The sequence below is a fragment of the Cucumis melo genome, chromosome 3, assembly GCF_025177605.1.
Source record: "Cucumis melo cultivar AY chromosome 3, USDA_Cmelo_AY_1.0, whole genome shotgun sequence".
Lineage (NCBI taxonomy): Eukaryota > Viridiplantae > Streptophyta > Magnoliopsida > Cucurbitales > Cucurbitaceae > Cucumis > Cucumis melo.
This window is the reverse complement of record NC_066859.1, coordinates 11,727,451-11,743,431: the sequence shown is the minus strand read 5'-3', so window position 1 is coordinate 11,743,431 and position 15,981 is coordinate 11,727,451. Positions and strand designations below refer to the sequence as shown.

The window sequence follows — 15,981 nt, the reverse complement described above, 5'->3', positions numbered from 1 at the left end:
CCAAATCAGTCTTTTTTCTAATTAAATCTCAACTATTCATAAAATTCATTTCAATTCAATCCCAACGTGGAGTTCTAAAAAAAAATTTCAAGATTGAGTTTTTTTTAAGAAAACATTTGAATCTCAAAGTTTAATTTAAAATTTCACAAATTTATTATTATTATTATTACTAGTTTAAATCTTTCAAATGAATTAAAATTTCATTTAAGTCCCAAAATGCATCGGTCTTAATTTGAATTCTCTAAATAAATTAAATTCGAATATAATGAATTTTAAATAATTTTCATTTCTAAAAACAATATGAATCTTAATTTTCATAAATGAATTTTGTTTTAGTTTTAATCCCAAGTTTCCGAAAAAAAATTCAATTTCAATCAAATTTGAATTTTCTAAACAAAGATTTAATTTGATTTTCACCGATCTTTACAAAGTAAATTATAATTTTCTTTTCGAGGGTTTGCACCACTCTTAAGGATTAACTCATATTTAAATACTAAAATATGGATTACCACATAAGGCATCACTTTAATTATCATGTCAATTCTATGATGAAATTAAAATCGTCAAACACCTCAACTTTCGAGGGAAATATTTTCTCTCAGTATAGATTTTCAAATAGTACATGGTTAACAAATCGATGTATATCTGTTACTCAGAATATTCAACTATGCTTTGTTCTTAAAAGTTATAGTAAAATTAAATGAGACATTTCTTTTATTCAAACTTTAACTTTTTTTAAAAAAAAATTATGAAGTTTTTATAATAATATTAGATAATAGAGTAAAATATTTTCAAATGGGTGTTATAGGATGCTAATATCTTCCTTACACTCAATAGGTGACCCCTAAACCTATCTTTGATAAAATAAGACTAGTTTAATTAAAAATAGGTGACCAATCACACCCTAAACTGATTGTTGGCTACTCAAAACTTTTCACCTTGAAACAGACCCTATAGCATAGAATGTTAGTCGCTCCGCGTCACGACACCAATGTTATGCTCACTTGCCCCAAACATGCTGCAACATTGAGCCACATGAGTATTGTACGTAGGGTTGCGATGTTAAAGTATATCGTTGTGTCACTGCCCTATTTTGCAGTCTTAGGTTTCAAGTGTTTACATAGCATTGCAACGCTTCTTGAGCAGATTTTTAAGCATATCATTCTCTCTCATCAAGCCTCAAGTCACCCTTGACCTTCATAAGGCTATTCTCTTCAACATTTTGCTTCGAGTAGTATGTTAAACCTAAATTTTTGATTCATACAAATTCAAACGAATAAAAAGCATCAATGAACACACGTAATGAGCAAACCTAACTAAATCCTAAACTTAAGAAATTACCTTTTATTGCTTTTCACCCCTTCAAGCTTAGAAATTTGCTAGTACAAGCAAAAGACAAAACAAGTCCATATGAAAATTCTAAACAAGACTCTAAAATAATATATTAGATTCATAATTTAGTGCATACCATGTAAGTATGCATTTTGAAAAATAAGGGTAAGGTCGCAAAAAAGAGCTTAGCTCAAATGACATTGGTTAACATTGTGGACCAAAATATTTATGGTTCAAATCCTTTCATTTTCATTTAGAATAAAAATAAAAAGATGAATCCACTAAATATATATGAAAACAAACTTATGGTAAGAACAAATGGAATAGAAAATTTCCCTCAAAGTAAAGAAAAAACATGGCTTTCTACCATGTGCACCAAGTAGTTGTGACAACGCAATATTATGCACATCAATGAAAAGAATATTATCAAGACATGTTAATACCACTTAGCTAATTTCAATTTAAATTAGGGCAAATTACAAAAACCACCCCTAAAACATGATGGTAGTTGAAACTATAGCCCTTAAATTTTTGGAGGCCTAAAAGATTAAGTATGAATATATAACCGTAACTAACCCAATACTTTAGGAACTTTTTACCCATTACCCTTTTTAATTTAGTAGTATGAGTTAAATGGCATGGTTTTTGTTTGGAGTACGTAAATGGTGTATATATGCAATATAAAATTACAAAAACACAACTTCGCGCCATTAAAACGAACCTTCAGAAAAAGGAAACACAAATCCCATTTCTTACTCACAGAATCACAAAGCGGCTGACATGCAGTCATTTTCTTCACCTTCCTGACACTTACAGATTGATTCCTCTATTCTCGACCTTCACATTAATGCTTCCTTGGCTCATCAACCCACCTCTTGACTGCTTTCCCTCTTCTCCAAACCCTAACCTTCGCTCTTCATCTTCCATTCGAGGTAATGCCCAACTTCTTCCGCCTTTCTACTTGATTTTTTTCCCTCAAGTTTGATATGGTGATGGTTCGTCTTCTGGAACTTGGCCGTTGTTGGTTTTTTTCTTCGTCTTATTCTTCTTTAGGTATAACATGCATTGGGATCTGAATGTGTTGTTAGTTTGTGGGTAAGTTCATTTTTGAATTGGAATTTTGTAAAAGCTAATAAGTTTTATTTCTCCGAGTTTGATTCAGGCGTAGTTAGTTCAGCGTTGCTCTTTCTCGAGTTTGTGCTCAAGGAGGATGCAGTGTTGGATGAATAGTTTTCTTGAACTCAGCCGATTTCTAGTTGTTTGTGCTTTTGGATGTCGATATTTTTTTTCTTCCGTTTCTTCTGTTTAACATGCACTGGGATCGGGTAAAATTTTGATGTTAAACGTGTTGTTAGTTTATTAGGGAAGTGAAAAGGTGCGGAAGTTAGTTTCTTGAGTGTAGAATCGTTATGGAATTGGAGTTCTATAGAGGCAATTAGTTTTATTTTTTTTTGAAATGGAGACAAGCCTCTTTATTAATGATAAAAAAAAAGACTTAAGCTCAAAACACAAGAGTATTGTACTAAGAGGACTAACTTCCAATAAACCTGGATTAGTTTCTAAAGATTCCTTGAAACCGTTGGACTGAACTGAGGGATGAGCAAAGACATAGTTTGCCTTTGACAAGTCAGGAGCTTGATTTTCACGAATCTGGGCTCCTAAGGAATGCTTTTGCAAGATCTTCCTTGATTTTTTCCTTTGAATGAAATACTTCGGAAAGGGCTTGAGACAATGTGGGAAGAGCTTTGAAGATTACTTTCTTTTCAGTTTTAATCTTGTTCCGAACTAGCTAATGAGTGGAGGGCAGAAGAGGAGAAAGAGCCTGATGATGAAGAGTTAATGGGAGCTTGGCCGGAGGAGACTTTGATGGACTTTGGAACACCCGATGGGGAGGGGACAAAAAGCTTTGATTGTGCTGATGGACGCTGCTGGCAATTTGAAGAAGTCTGAGCGTGCATGTGACATTTTGGCTTTTGGCTTTCCTTTAATGAATTATCAATCGATCAGGGAGGGATTTATTTCAATATTAATTTGGGTCCTCAATGGGCAAAGCAAAAGACTTGGCTGCAATTTTCACTCTCCTTAGTGGTTGGAACTCTTCGTCTTTGTCAGATGATTTCCCTCCAAAATTGCAATTCTCTTTCAAATTTATTTTGGTGAGATGAGGATTCCAGCAAGATGAGGAAGGATCCTCGACCGGAAAAGCTTGCACAAAGTTACTAAAGAGGTCAGCAGAAAGGTTTTCTTAAGAAGCTTGGCTTTGAGACGGACGAAGTGAAATCCCATACCGGATTTAAGACATTCAAATCTAAACCTTCATCTCTCCAAACTTTGTTAATTCTTGCTAAGTCAATCGGATTTGAGAAATCCTAGATAAAAAGTGCAGTTTGAATGAGTAAAGGTTCTTCTATAACTTCAATATCACCAAGATTAAGATAGAAAATTCCATGAGATTCATCCTTCAATTCAATTGTTGCCAGAATAAATCCACTGAGGTTTTTCCTTACTTTAATTTTGGCTTTCGATACATTAATCATATTCATTGTGTCTAAGGATATGCTCTCGAGTCCGCCAAAGTAATTCCCAATAACAAAAACATCCTTTTTCCAAAAATCAAGTGGTAAGTTATTGATGGATATCCATCCTCCAAAACCTCGAATAACTTCTGGTCTGCCATGTTTAAACTTGTTCCATTTTTCAATTAGAATATGAAAGGGCCCAAAATGCTGCCATTTACCAGGATTCTCAATCAAAATTTCAAAATTCCCTCGAGTATGACGGATTGAGGCCTTGTTTTATGATTGCTGTTTGGTTGTGATTGAGGCACAGACCATTATACTAATCTGATGGACAACCTTTTACCTTGTGCATTTTAAAATACTTGGTACTGGAAATCTCTTAGAATGTCTAGGGTCCATTTGACAATTGGCTTCTGTTTTTGAGAAATTGGCGCATCTTTAATAATTTTGTAGTTCTTCTGTTGGATTAATTCGAAGAGACCTGAAACTTCGTATTCTTCATTCTTCAGTTTTTTGAAGGTCTCCAAAATTATGCATAAAAGAAGTAAAAATTTTAAGTCTCTTGTTTACTGTAACTTCAAAGACATTCAGGTTGGTTGGATCGTTTTGCTCTCATCAAACTTGAAACTTCTTGATGCCGTTCTTTGTCTAAATTAATTGGTAGTCTTTCTTGCAATGACTTGTAACAATTTTCAGCTGTGTTCTTCCTTCTATCTCGTCTCGAAATTTTCATTTATGCTTTATTTCTTTTTCTCGGTCTACATTGTTACAATTTGAATTCTTCAACTCACTTATTGCTTTTCAATCATTAATGGTAAGTTTGATCTTTTGTTGAAGAAAAAGGGATGAAATCTTCTTTTTTCTAATTCTTGTCTATGTTCATATATATATATATATATATATGTTTTTTGATTAATCATATTTTAAAAGTTATAAAGCTAAAATATAATTCTCTGTTTTTTTTTTGGTATTAAACATATGTTAGTTTTTAGCAATATTGTTTGGAATTTAGTCAATGTTTGTTCCTCTACTTGGCTTTTTCTGTTAATTTTTTTTCTCCACTCTCACACATTTGGTAGTACAAGATCAACGTGGATTTGAATTGAGTAATTTCTTTACAAGGAGTTAGTTATAGTGTATGTTTGCTAACAATCAAGCAGCTAAAGTCTACACATGAATTGATTTGTTTTTTAATCTCTGTGCCAGCAGTCTATTCTGACAAGGGACATAACGAATTGGAAAATTTGACTGTTGTTTGCACCAAAAAAACACCCTTACCATGAGTGCACCAGGTGTATGCCCAACCGAGGATGCTATACATGCATTATTAGACTATTTAGTTGAACCTATGCTGCCTGCAAAGTCATCTTCGAGAGAAAATCCACCAGAAGCTCTACTGCAATCAGTTGCAAAACAGGTACTTCTGAAATTGACTTTCATGAGTTTAAAATTTTAATTTCATTGACCTTCATGCTTGAAAATATCCAAACGATCATAATCAGACTAATATGTTTGGTTTTAGACTCTGGGTGGTTGGAGTTTACTGGAAACATCAAAGTTGTGCAAGCGCAATCTGTGCTTTAATATTTGTCATCTTTTTCAAGAACCGACAGTTTATGAAAATACTATTGCTTGTGTAGTTTCTCCACTGGTCTCTCTTCCTCAACCAACTGTATGCTTTAACTTTTTTTAACCATTTGAAAGAGGCAGGATTATAAGCACAAAACTACTTTTATAAATAACTCTCTCTCTCTCTCTCTCTCTCTCTCTCTCTCTCTTTCTCACACACACACAGACTTGTTAATTAAAAGAAGGGACATAGAGGGAGGAAGGAGAAGGGGGGGCTATGTAACCAGGCTCCGGCTACTCCATGATAATTGAAGTTACATGAAATGTCCCTGCAGAAAAATTTATTTGAGGAAATTAGTTCATTTATTTTCCAATCTTTGAAACACATGCAAATAAAAAGTAATTTATGGCACTTCTGCTGCTTTTGCTTTTTTGATATCAGCACTTCTGCTGCTTTTGCAAGTCTATGATTTATTTGATTTTTCTGATTTACACATTTAAATTTAGCACCATTTTTCTTACAGGGGAAAAGTTTGGATTTTCCTATATTTAAAAATCAGCAGACATTAACTAAAACTGTTGATATGATTAAAACACAATAGGTTTAAACTGTAAAGTAGGTTAGTTTTAACTGCATGTGGCAGCTCATTTCTCACCACACCTTCCCGTAAGAAATACATTGTAAAGAGAGAATAAAAGTGTCATCTAGCTTTAAAAATAGTTTATTGTTAAAACAAGGTGTTATCTAACTTAGTGATTTGCCCTTGAATCTACTATTAGATGCATGCAGTTGTTCTATTATACAACTTCTACCACCGGAAACAACATCCACATCTTGAGTTTTTGAGTTTTGAGGCATTTTGCAAGTTAGCTGTGATCGTTAAACCAGCTTTGTTGTCTCACATGAAACTCATGCAAAGCTCAGATGATATTGAATTGGAAAATCCGGAGAAGCAGCTTTCTCCAGCAGAAAAAGCAATTATGGATGCATGTGATATAGCCACATGTCTGGAGGCATCACCAGATGAAAACATAGAGGGCTGGCCTCTTTCTAAGGTTGCTGTTTTTTTAGTTGACTCTAAGAAGGAGCATTGTTATTTGCTATTTAGTTTCATCACTCAAGGAGTTTGGTCTGTCATTGAACAAGATATAGATTCGTCTGAATGGCAACCAGAAACTGTGGATGAGGAAAGACATGTAAACAAAAAGAAAAGAGTGATTAAGAAACCTTCAAAAGAGGGGCTAGTTGTTGATGAAACTAAGACTCAGCAGGTTGCATATACAGCAGTTAAGGAAGCAACTGGTATGTATCTTACTGCACTAACTCATCAGATGGTTCCATGGTTTTTCTTGTTCTAATTCTCAAAAAGGTTGTATCCTGGTCTATCTTATGCTTATCTGGGATTGTATTTTTTTTCAGTTTAATTTTTGTTTCTTGTGATATTGCAAATCGTGCTTTTGCTTCTTTCATCATATCATGAAAAGAACATTGTTTGATCTACGTGACATGCGCTTTTTTAATGGTTTGATTGAAAAGTGTGCTTTATATGATCTCTCTTTAGTCAAAGGGACATTTACAGGGTCAACGGTGGATATAGAAGCCAAATTGGTAGATTTTTCTTTCGAAAGGATGGATGGCTGTTTTTCATAATGCTAGGCTGTCTTATGTCCTAGGGTCACTTTGGAGATCTTGACCCCTCTGCGACTCAGGATTAGTGAAATGGGGTCCTACTTGATTCGAATTTGATAGCACTTGTGGCTTTCTCACCCATTGTTTAAGTCTTCCTTCCCTCGGTGGTGGCAGATAAAGGTTTGAGGGAGAAGGTAGGGGTTTCGTTTTTTGGGGAAGCTAAAAAGGTTTTGGGGATGTTAGGCTCAAGAACTGTGAGATCTTGAAAAACTTATGGTTCTGGATAGCCCGGATGCGGTGAAGGAGGTTTATTTGAGGCAAGGAAGAAGGTGGTTGAACCTAAAGGGCCGATATTTCAGAGTTAGTTGGGAAGGAGAATGTGAGTTCGAAAAAAAGCAAAAGTTAAATGGGCTAGTGAGAGTCACTGTAATTCAACTTATTTCCATTTGCTGACAGAAGAAGAAACAAGAACTTCAACTTATTGAGGAGTTTTGAAAGTTGTTAGTTGAGGATCACGAGATTGAGGACCAGATTATTTGCCATTTCTCTTCTTAGTATAGCCCTTTGGTTGGACCTCCTTCGTTTGGGTTGGGGGGGGGGGGGGGGCGGGTGGCGGATTTGTGCCTTGACTCTAGTTCTGAATGATTGTTATGCTATTTTTATTTTGGAGGTTATCAAATAGAAGTTCTGGAAAATTTTTAGTGAATTCCAAGAGAAAGGCATCATCGAATGTGGTATATGACACCTTTCCTTACCTAATACGAAGAAGGTTAAGGACTTCAAACTTATTAGTTCCATTCCAACGTGTATAAGACTATCCCCAAGGTCCTCACACACATGCTTAAGAACAGTCTTCAGCCAATGATCTCCAGCACCCTTCCTAGCGGGGAGATAAATTTTAGACAAGCTTGGATTGGAATGAATACATTTAGAAGAAAGAGGAGATCGTTTTCAATGTTAATTTTGAGAAAACATGTGATCACATGGATCGAGATTTTTACAACAAAGTGTTGGTAAAGAAGGGATTTGGAGCTGATTGGAAACACTGGACTGGGACTTATATCATGTTAGGCTTCCTATCAAGCAAGTCTATTAGAGAAGGGGTAAAAGGGTGGGTTTGCACCCTCGACCAAGGGGTAGTTGACTGTGGTCCTATTTTGTACGGTTGTAAGGGGAATGTTGGTATTTAAATGTTGTTTTGTGCTAAGATTAGTTATCTTGAACATTGTGTGTGAACAGTAGCTCTGTTGTGGAGATAGCAGCCCTCCTACTTGGCTGTAGTTTTTGTTTGTTTCTTTGTGCTGTTTAATTGAATTCTATTCCCTTGTTTCATTGGTATTATTGTTTGAATATCATCTCTGTGAGTTTATTGCCTCACACATCAGCAACTTGAACTACTCCATTCTAGTCAATGGTAATCCAAGGGGTAGAGTTTTTGCCTCTAGAAGAATTTGATAGGTGATGCCATCTCTCCTTTTATTTTGTATCTCTTTGTGATCATTTTGAGTCAGATGATCTCAGAAGGGATTTAAGGTAATATTATGAGTCATTTCTAATTAGAAAGGACAAGATATAAAGAGGCTTGTTTCCTTTTTCAATAAAAAAAAAGGGAAAAGAATGGAAAGGACAAGATTTATCTCTCTTAACTCATTTCGATGATGATATTACTTTTTGAGATGATTGCAAGCCTTAAGATTAAAAGAGGCAATGTCAAATTTGGGCATTAATTGTGACTCTTTCAAGGGAGGTGGCTAAATTTGTAGGTTGTGAGGTTGGGGTCTTCCCTTCATCCTATTTTGGTTTTAATTGGTGTTCCTACTTACTTTATGCCTTAAAAGAGTCCCAAGTCTAATTGGAAAGGAAATGGTGAAGCTTGTGAGAAATTTCTTATGGAAGGGAGGTTGAAGAGGGGAAGAGTTTGCACCTGGTGCGATAGCATGTGGTTTCTAGCCCATGGACTTAAGGAGGTTTAGATATTGGTAACAGCAGGATGAGAAACATTACCCTGCTTACTAAATGGCTTTGATGATTCTATCATGAAGTCATACCTTATGGCACAAGGTTATTGTTAGCAAGTACGAGCATCTGCCTAAGCCCTTTGAGTGAACTGGTGAGGGTTTAAAAGGCACTTCCAAACACTTGTGGAAAGAGATTGTGTCAGTTTTTCCTTTGTCAATTTGTTCATTACTCAAAATGACGCTGGGGCGCACGTGATACGGAAGGACAAGCGGTTATGGATATACCTATATGCTCTTTCTTGTTGGGAAAAGGAACCAAAATCAGATTTTGGCGTGGAACCACTCGCAGAAAAATTTTCTAACTTGTTCTCCTTGTCACTAAACAAGGATGCTTTCGTGGCTGATTGTTGGTGTAATATTACTCATTCGTGGAACTTGGGCCTTTAGAAGAAATGTGCTCGATAACTAGCTTGATAACGTGACCTCAATTTTGGAAATTCTTCATTCTTAGGCCCCCTCATTATGGTGGTGATAATCTTAAATGTACTCCTGATGTTGATGGAAACTTTACTATTGTACTCAAGAAGGCAGAGAAAAGTATCTTTCTTATTATCATTTAGGGTGCGTTTGGGGGAGGGAAAGAGTTATGAGGGATAAGGATTATAATATTTCTAGGATTATGATAATCCTAGTGTTATGATAATATGTGTTTGGAGGAAAGAATATAAAAGGTAGTATTATAATAGTATGTGTTTGGGGGAGAGATTATGATAGTAATGTTATAATAATATGTTTTTGGGGGAAAGATTATGATTGTAGTAATTTAAAAAATAATAATAGAATTTAGATTGAGTTATTTGGGTAGGGTAATGTAGAGTTGTAAGAAAGTAAAGAGAGGATAAGATAGGGTTATTTAGGGATTAGAATCATTTATCACATTCTTTGGGCCAAACACGGTTTGGCCCAATTTCCTAATCCTTTTCCCCCTAAAACCCCACCCCAAATACACCCTTAGAGTCAAAATAAAGTTAGATATATATAGAGAACAGAGAAACCCTAGACTGTATGTACAATTACGATAATGGACATATAATGTAAATATATATATCATAACACTCTCCCTCAAGCTGGAGCAAATATGTCGATCATGTTCAGCTTGTTACACAGATAGCTTATCTTTGCTCCATTTACAGCTTTGGTCAAAATATCTCCCAATTGTTCTCCAGTCTTCACATATCCTGTGGACACCAACCCATCTTGGATTTTCTTAGAATGAAGTAGCAATCCACCTCAATATGTTTAGTTCGTTCATGAAATACTGGATTAGATGCAATATGAAGTGCAACTTGATTATCACACCATAATTTAGCTGGCACTGTAATACTGAAGCCTATCTCAGATAATAGTTGGTGAATCCATGCTATTTCGCACACAGATTGTGCCGTAGCTCTATATTCTGACTTAGCACTCGAACGAGAAACAACATTTTGTTTCTTACTCTTCCATGATACCAACTTTCCGCCTACAAAGACACAATATCCAGAGGTTGATCTCCTATCCTCTCGAGATTCCGCCCAATCAGCATCAGAAAAACATTCAACTCTCGTATGTCCATGATCTTTGTATAAGATCCCACGTCCAGGAGCAGCTTTCGAATAACATAGAATCTGCTCTACTGCAGCCCAATGATCCACTGTAGGGGAAGACATGAACTGACTTACCACACTTACAAAATAAGCAATGTCTGGTCGAGTCATTGTTAAGTAGTTCAACTTTCCAACTAGTCTCCTATATCTCTCAGGATCTTTACATAATTTTCCTTCTTTAACAAGTTGCTGATTTGACATCATCGGAGTACCACTTGGTTTGGCTTCTAATTTTCCTGTCTCAGACAACAAATCAAGTACATATTTTCGTTAAGACAAATAAATACCTTTCTTACTTCTCATCACTTCAATGCCCAAAAAATATTTCAATTGACCCAAATCTTTCGTGTGAAACTGATCTTGAAGGAAAGTTTTGAGAGATGAAATCCCGATGCATCATTTTCAGTAATAACAATATCATCAACATATACAACCAGTAAAACTATACCATTATCAGATCGGCGATAAAAAAACAGAATGATCATATGTACTCTTTTGCATACCAAAGCGTACAAGAACTTGACTAAACTTACCAAACCACGCACGTGGACTCTGTTTCAAACCATACAAAGATTTTCAAAGGCGACATACTTTATCACTCTCCCCTTGAGCGACAAACCCAGGTGGTTGCTCCATATAAACTTCCTCTTGAAGATCACCATGCAGAAAAGCATTCTTAATGTCAAGTTGATGCAAAGACCAGTTATGGGTAGCAACCATGGAAAGAAATAGGCGGATGGAAGTTAATTAGGCAACTGGAGAAAATGTATCTGAATAATCAACACCATAGGTTTGAGCATAACATTTGGCAACAAGACGAGCTTTCAATCGAGCCACTGTTCCATCAGGATTCACCTTAAGAGAAAACACCATTTACAACCAATAGCCTTCTTTCCTGCAGGACGAGATACCAAATCCCAAGTATCATTATCGTCTAAAGCAGTCATCTCCTCAATCATTGCATTTTGCCAACCAGGATGAGATAAAGCTTCATGAACAGTGTTAGGAATAGATGTAGAGTCAAGAGATGTAATAAAAGCATATGTGGGGGGAGACAATTGGTGATAGGAAACAAAAGAAGAAACAAGGTAAGTACACTTGCGTTTACCTTTGCAAAGAGCAATGGGAAGATCATCACTTGGTCCCGGATTGCATGATGAAGGAGGCATTGATGTAGGACATGAGTTTGAAGGTTGTGATGGAGGTCGTCAGGAGTAGACTCGAGAAGAACGGGCGGGAAGGAGGTGCATCAGTGGGAGAGGTAATCTCATATATAAAAAGATTGTCATCCTCCCCCTGACACGAACTCAATGGTGATGAAGTAAAAGGTGTATCATCAAAAAAAGCAACATCACACGAAACAAGATACCTTTTAAGAGTAGGACGATAACAACGATACCCCTTTTGAACACGTGAATAACCCAAGAAGATACATTTCAAGGATTTGGGATCTAGCTTAGTATGATGAGGACTAACGTCACGAACAAAACAAACACAACCAAATATCTTAGGAGCAATAGGAAACAAAGACTTGGTAGGAAAAAGAACACGATAAGGAATATCACCATTAAGAAGAGATGAAGGCATTCTATTAATTAAAAAACAAGCCGTAGACACGGCATCAACCCAAAATGTTTTCGAAACATGCATTTGAAACGATAAAGCACGGGTAGTTTCAAGTAAATGCCTATTTTTGCGTTTTGCGACACCATTTTGAGATGGAGTGTTAGCACACGAAGACTGGTGAATAATGCCATGTTGACACAAGTAAGAGCCAAGAGTATGAGAAAAATATTCGCCTGCATTATCGGTGCGCAAAGTTTTGATAGAGACATTAAATTGATTTTTTATTTCAGCATGAAAGGCACAAAAGTGAAATAATAACTCAGAACGATTTTTCATTAAATATAACCAAGTTTGACGAGAATGATCGTTAACAAATGTAACAAAATAACGAAAGCCTATTTGACATACAACTACACAAGGACCCCAAATATCAGAATGAACTAACTTAAATGAAGCACTTGCTCGTTTATTGACTCGAGGACTCGAACTAAGACGATGAAATTTAGCAAATTGACACGAATCACAATTTAAAGAGGACAAAGACCTAAATTCGGGATAGAGTTTCTTCAACACAAACAAAGATGGATGACCTAAACGACAATGAACTTCAAAGGGAGAAGGAACGACATGACATGCCACAGCTTGCGATACTTGGTGATCAAAGAGATAAAGGCCTCCCGACTCATATCCTCTACCAATAATCTTTTTCATCACACGATCCTGAAATAAGCAATAACCAGGAAAGAACAAGACAACACAATTAAGTTCATGAGTAAGTTGACTAACAGAAATTAAATTAAAGGATAAGTTAGGCAAATGTAACATAAAAACTAGAGAAAATGATGGGGTAAGATGAATAGTGCCAGATCAAAGAATAGAAGATGTGGAGCCATCTGCCAATGTGACAGATGGAAAAGGAGCAGGGGATAATGGTCTAGAAAATAGGCGAGAATTACCTGTCATATGGGTTGTGGCACTAGAGTCTATGACCCATTTTGTAGATGATGTAAGAAGACACTTGGTATTACCTGGGGCAACAGTGGATGCAATAGGAGTAGAGGAAGATGACGCTTGTAATGGATCTTGGTAGTTCTGAAACTTAGTGTACTCATCTGCAGAAATCGTAACTGACGCCTCTGGTATATCACATGTGGAAGCTATCTGAGCATGTTGAGATTGTTGACTATTCTTATATAACAATTTTCGACAATCATGTTTTATATGGCCTGACTTATGACAATAGTTACAAACAATCTTTGTAGGATATGGTTTTCGATGATCATAACTCTTCCTTTGAACATTACCATCCATCGCTCGAGGTGCTCGAGGGTTATTGTTCTTGCTAATGAGAGCACTACTGGATTGAGGAATAGATACACCATTCGGAGAACTTTCAATGCGAAGGACACGAGTGAAAGCATCGTCTAATGATGGAATCTTAGAGTCAGAGAGAATCTGTGTCTTCGTCATTCCAAATTCAGGTAAAAGTCCATTTAAAAAGATCATAACAGCCATCTTCTCTCGTTGAGCTTGTTGAACTTTAACATCAGGACTAAATGGTAACAACAAAGCAAGTGCAGCAGTTATCTTCTTAAGGCGCATAAAGTAGTTGGTAACAGACTCCGCTTTTTGTTCAGCACGGAAAAACTGCATACAGACCTCAAACATTCTATGTACTTGCTCTTTACCTGAATATAGAAAACCTAAAAATTCCAAAAGTTCTTTAACAAACTCACAATGATCAACCAATCCAATTATCTCACTCTCAATGGAGTTTTTGATCTGAAGATATAGACGGGCATCATCACGGAGCCAATCCTTCTTCTTCTTTGCATCTTCTGGGGCATCTTCGGTCATATGATCATCCATATCAGTACTTCTCAAATAGAATAAGATTGTCCATGCCAATCATAATAATTAGATCCATTTAACTTGTGTTTAGTGATCTTAGAGGCTAAGGGAATAACATTAGAAACTGCCATATTCTTTATTTCGGCCATATTAGAGACAAACTGATTGTAGTCCACACAAACAAAACAAATCAATCCAAACAAAACCAGCCACAACCCTAGAACGAGGTAGTAATCCTCAATTTTCGTCAAAATCGAATGATCTTCGATGGACCCAACTGCATAGAATGACTGGAGAACAGGATTCGAGGCAAGTGCAGGAATCTTTCTATGGCGCGTGAAGCTCATGCGCGGCGTTTCTAGGCGATCGGCAACGACAGAATGCGGCGGATGGCAATGACCCTTCTTCTGAGCTGGACGGTGTCGACAAACGGCCACTTAAAGATGACCTAAACTAAGCTCTAATGGAGAAGGAAACCACCAACTATGAAATTCGAAACCCTAAAGGCTCTGATACCATGTACTCAAGAAGTCAGAGAAAAGTATCTTTATTATTATCATTTAGATTCAAAATAAAGTTACATATATATAGAACAGAGAAACCCTAGACTGTATGTACAATTACGATAATGGACATATAACAACTATGAAGTCTGCTTTTCTTAATTTAACCAAGAGATCCTCCTTCGTTGTTGTTCCTTTGATTCGTCACATATGGAAGACTAAAATTCCAAAAAAGGTGAAGTTCTTCTTATGGTCGCTCGCCTATAGAAGTCTTTAACACCCATGAGAAACTCCATAAGAAATTCCAGCACACGATGCTCAGCCCCTTGATGTACTGCCTTTGTTTCAAAGAAGAGGAGACCCTAGACCACTTATTTTTGCATTGTCTCGTTACTAAGAAAGCTTGAAACACTTTGTTTAGAATTTTTGATTTGGAGCTTTGTCTTTCTAGTAAGGTTGATAGTTGGCTGATTGAAGGGCTCAACATTAGAGGTTATAGCCCGAAAGGAACATCTTATGGAGAATTTTTGAAGATAGCTATAATTTTTCTTTATCTTTTTTGGACTGTGTTGCAACACACAGCTTCTTGGTGGAGTACAAATTACACCAAAATTTTTTTGTAATTATAGCCTTTCTATGATTTTCAACAATCGAAAGGCCATATTTTATAGTTTCTTTTGGAAGGTCCCTCTTGTCCATTGTCCTTAGGTTGTTCTCTCTTGTTATATGAATATACATGTTATCGAAAAAAAAAAAAAACTCTCGTTTATCACTTTATCTTCTCTCAAGAACCACTCAATTACTTTGATCCTTGGCCATTTAGATTTATTGTCGTCTCCTTCAATGGGTTTTCATTGTTCATTGATCAATAGGGAAACAATGAATGTCTCAGCTTCCTTTTCTTTCTCTCCTCTTTTCACTTTATGCCTGGAAGGATAGATTTTCGCCTTTAGATCCCATGTCCTTTGAAAGGTTATTCTTGTGACTCTTCATTCTAGTTCTTTTCGAACCCACCCATGGTGGGGGGTTTCATTTTTCTCTGTTTGGAAGGTGAAAATTCCCAAGAAGATTAAGTTCTTTCTGTGGCAAGTGTTTCTTAGAAGAGTTAACACCTTGGATCGAATCTTGGGTAGAGGGTTTTTAGTGGTCGAGCCACTTTGTTGTATTCTCTCCAGGGGAGGGAATCTGAGGACCTGAAACATATCATGTGGAGCTGTTTTTTGCTTGTGTTGTTTGGAGCAGTTTCTTTCCGGTGTTTGGCTTTTGTTTTGTCAGCCACTGTAGTTGTAAGGATTCATTCGTGGAGCTTTTCCTCCACCCACCTTTTTGTGATAAATGGCGATCTTTTTTGGCAACCTGGAGTATATGCTATTGCGTGGGAGTCTTAGGGGAGAGAAACAATAGGAC

At 36.4% G+C, this 15,981-nt stretch overlaps 1 protein-coding gene across 3 annotated transcripts in view; it reads left to right on the top strand.

Annotated features, from left to right (window-relative positions):
• Positions 1 to 2,022: 2,022 nt before the first annotated feature.
• The window catches only part of LOC103488666 (uncharacterized), a 30,848-nt gene continuing 16,889 nt past the window's right edge, over positions 2,023 to 15,981 (top strand). The window contains exons 1-3 of one of the 3 annotated variants that reach the window (XM_008447498.3): positions 2,023 to 2,264; positions 5,061 to 5,268; positions 6,201 to 6,723. In XM_008447498.3, coding sequence (XP_008445720.2) covers positions 5,131 to 5,268; positions 6,201 to 6,723 — 661 coding nt within the window. In that variant the 5' untranslated portion in view covers positions 2,023 to 2,264; positions 5,061 to 5,130. Of the gene's footprint in view, positions 2,265 to 5,057; positions 5,269 to 6,200; positions 6,724 to 15,981 lie in introns of all 3 variants that reach the window. The other 2 variants (XM_008447494.3, XM_008447495.3) reach the window with 2 other exon arrangements.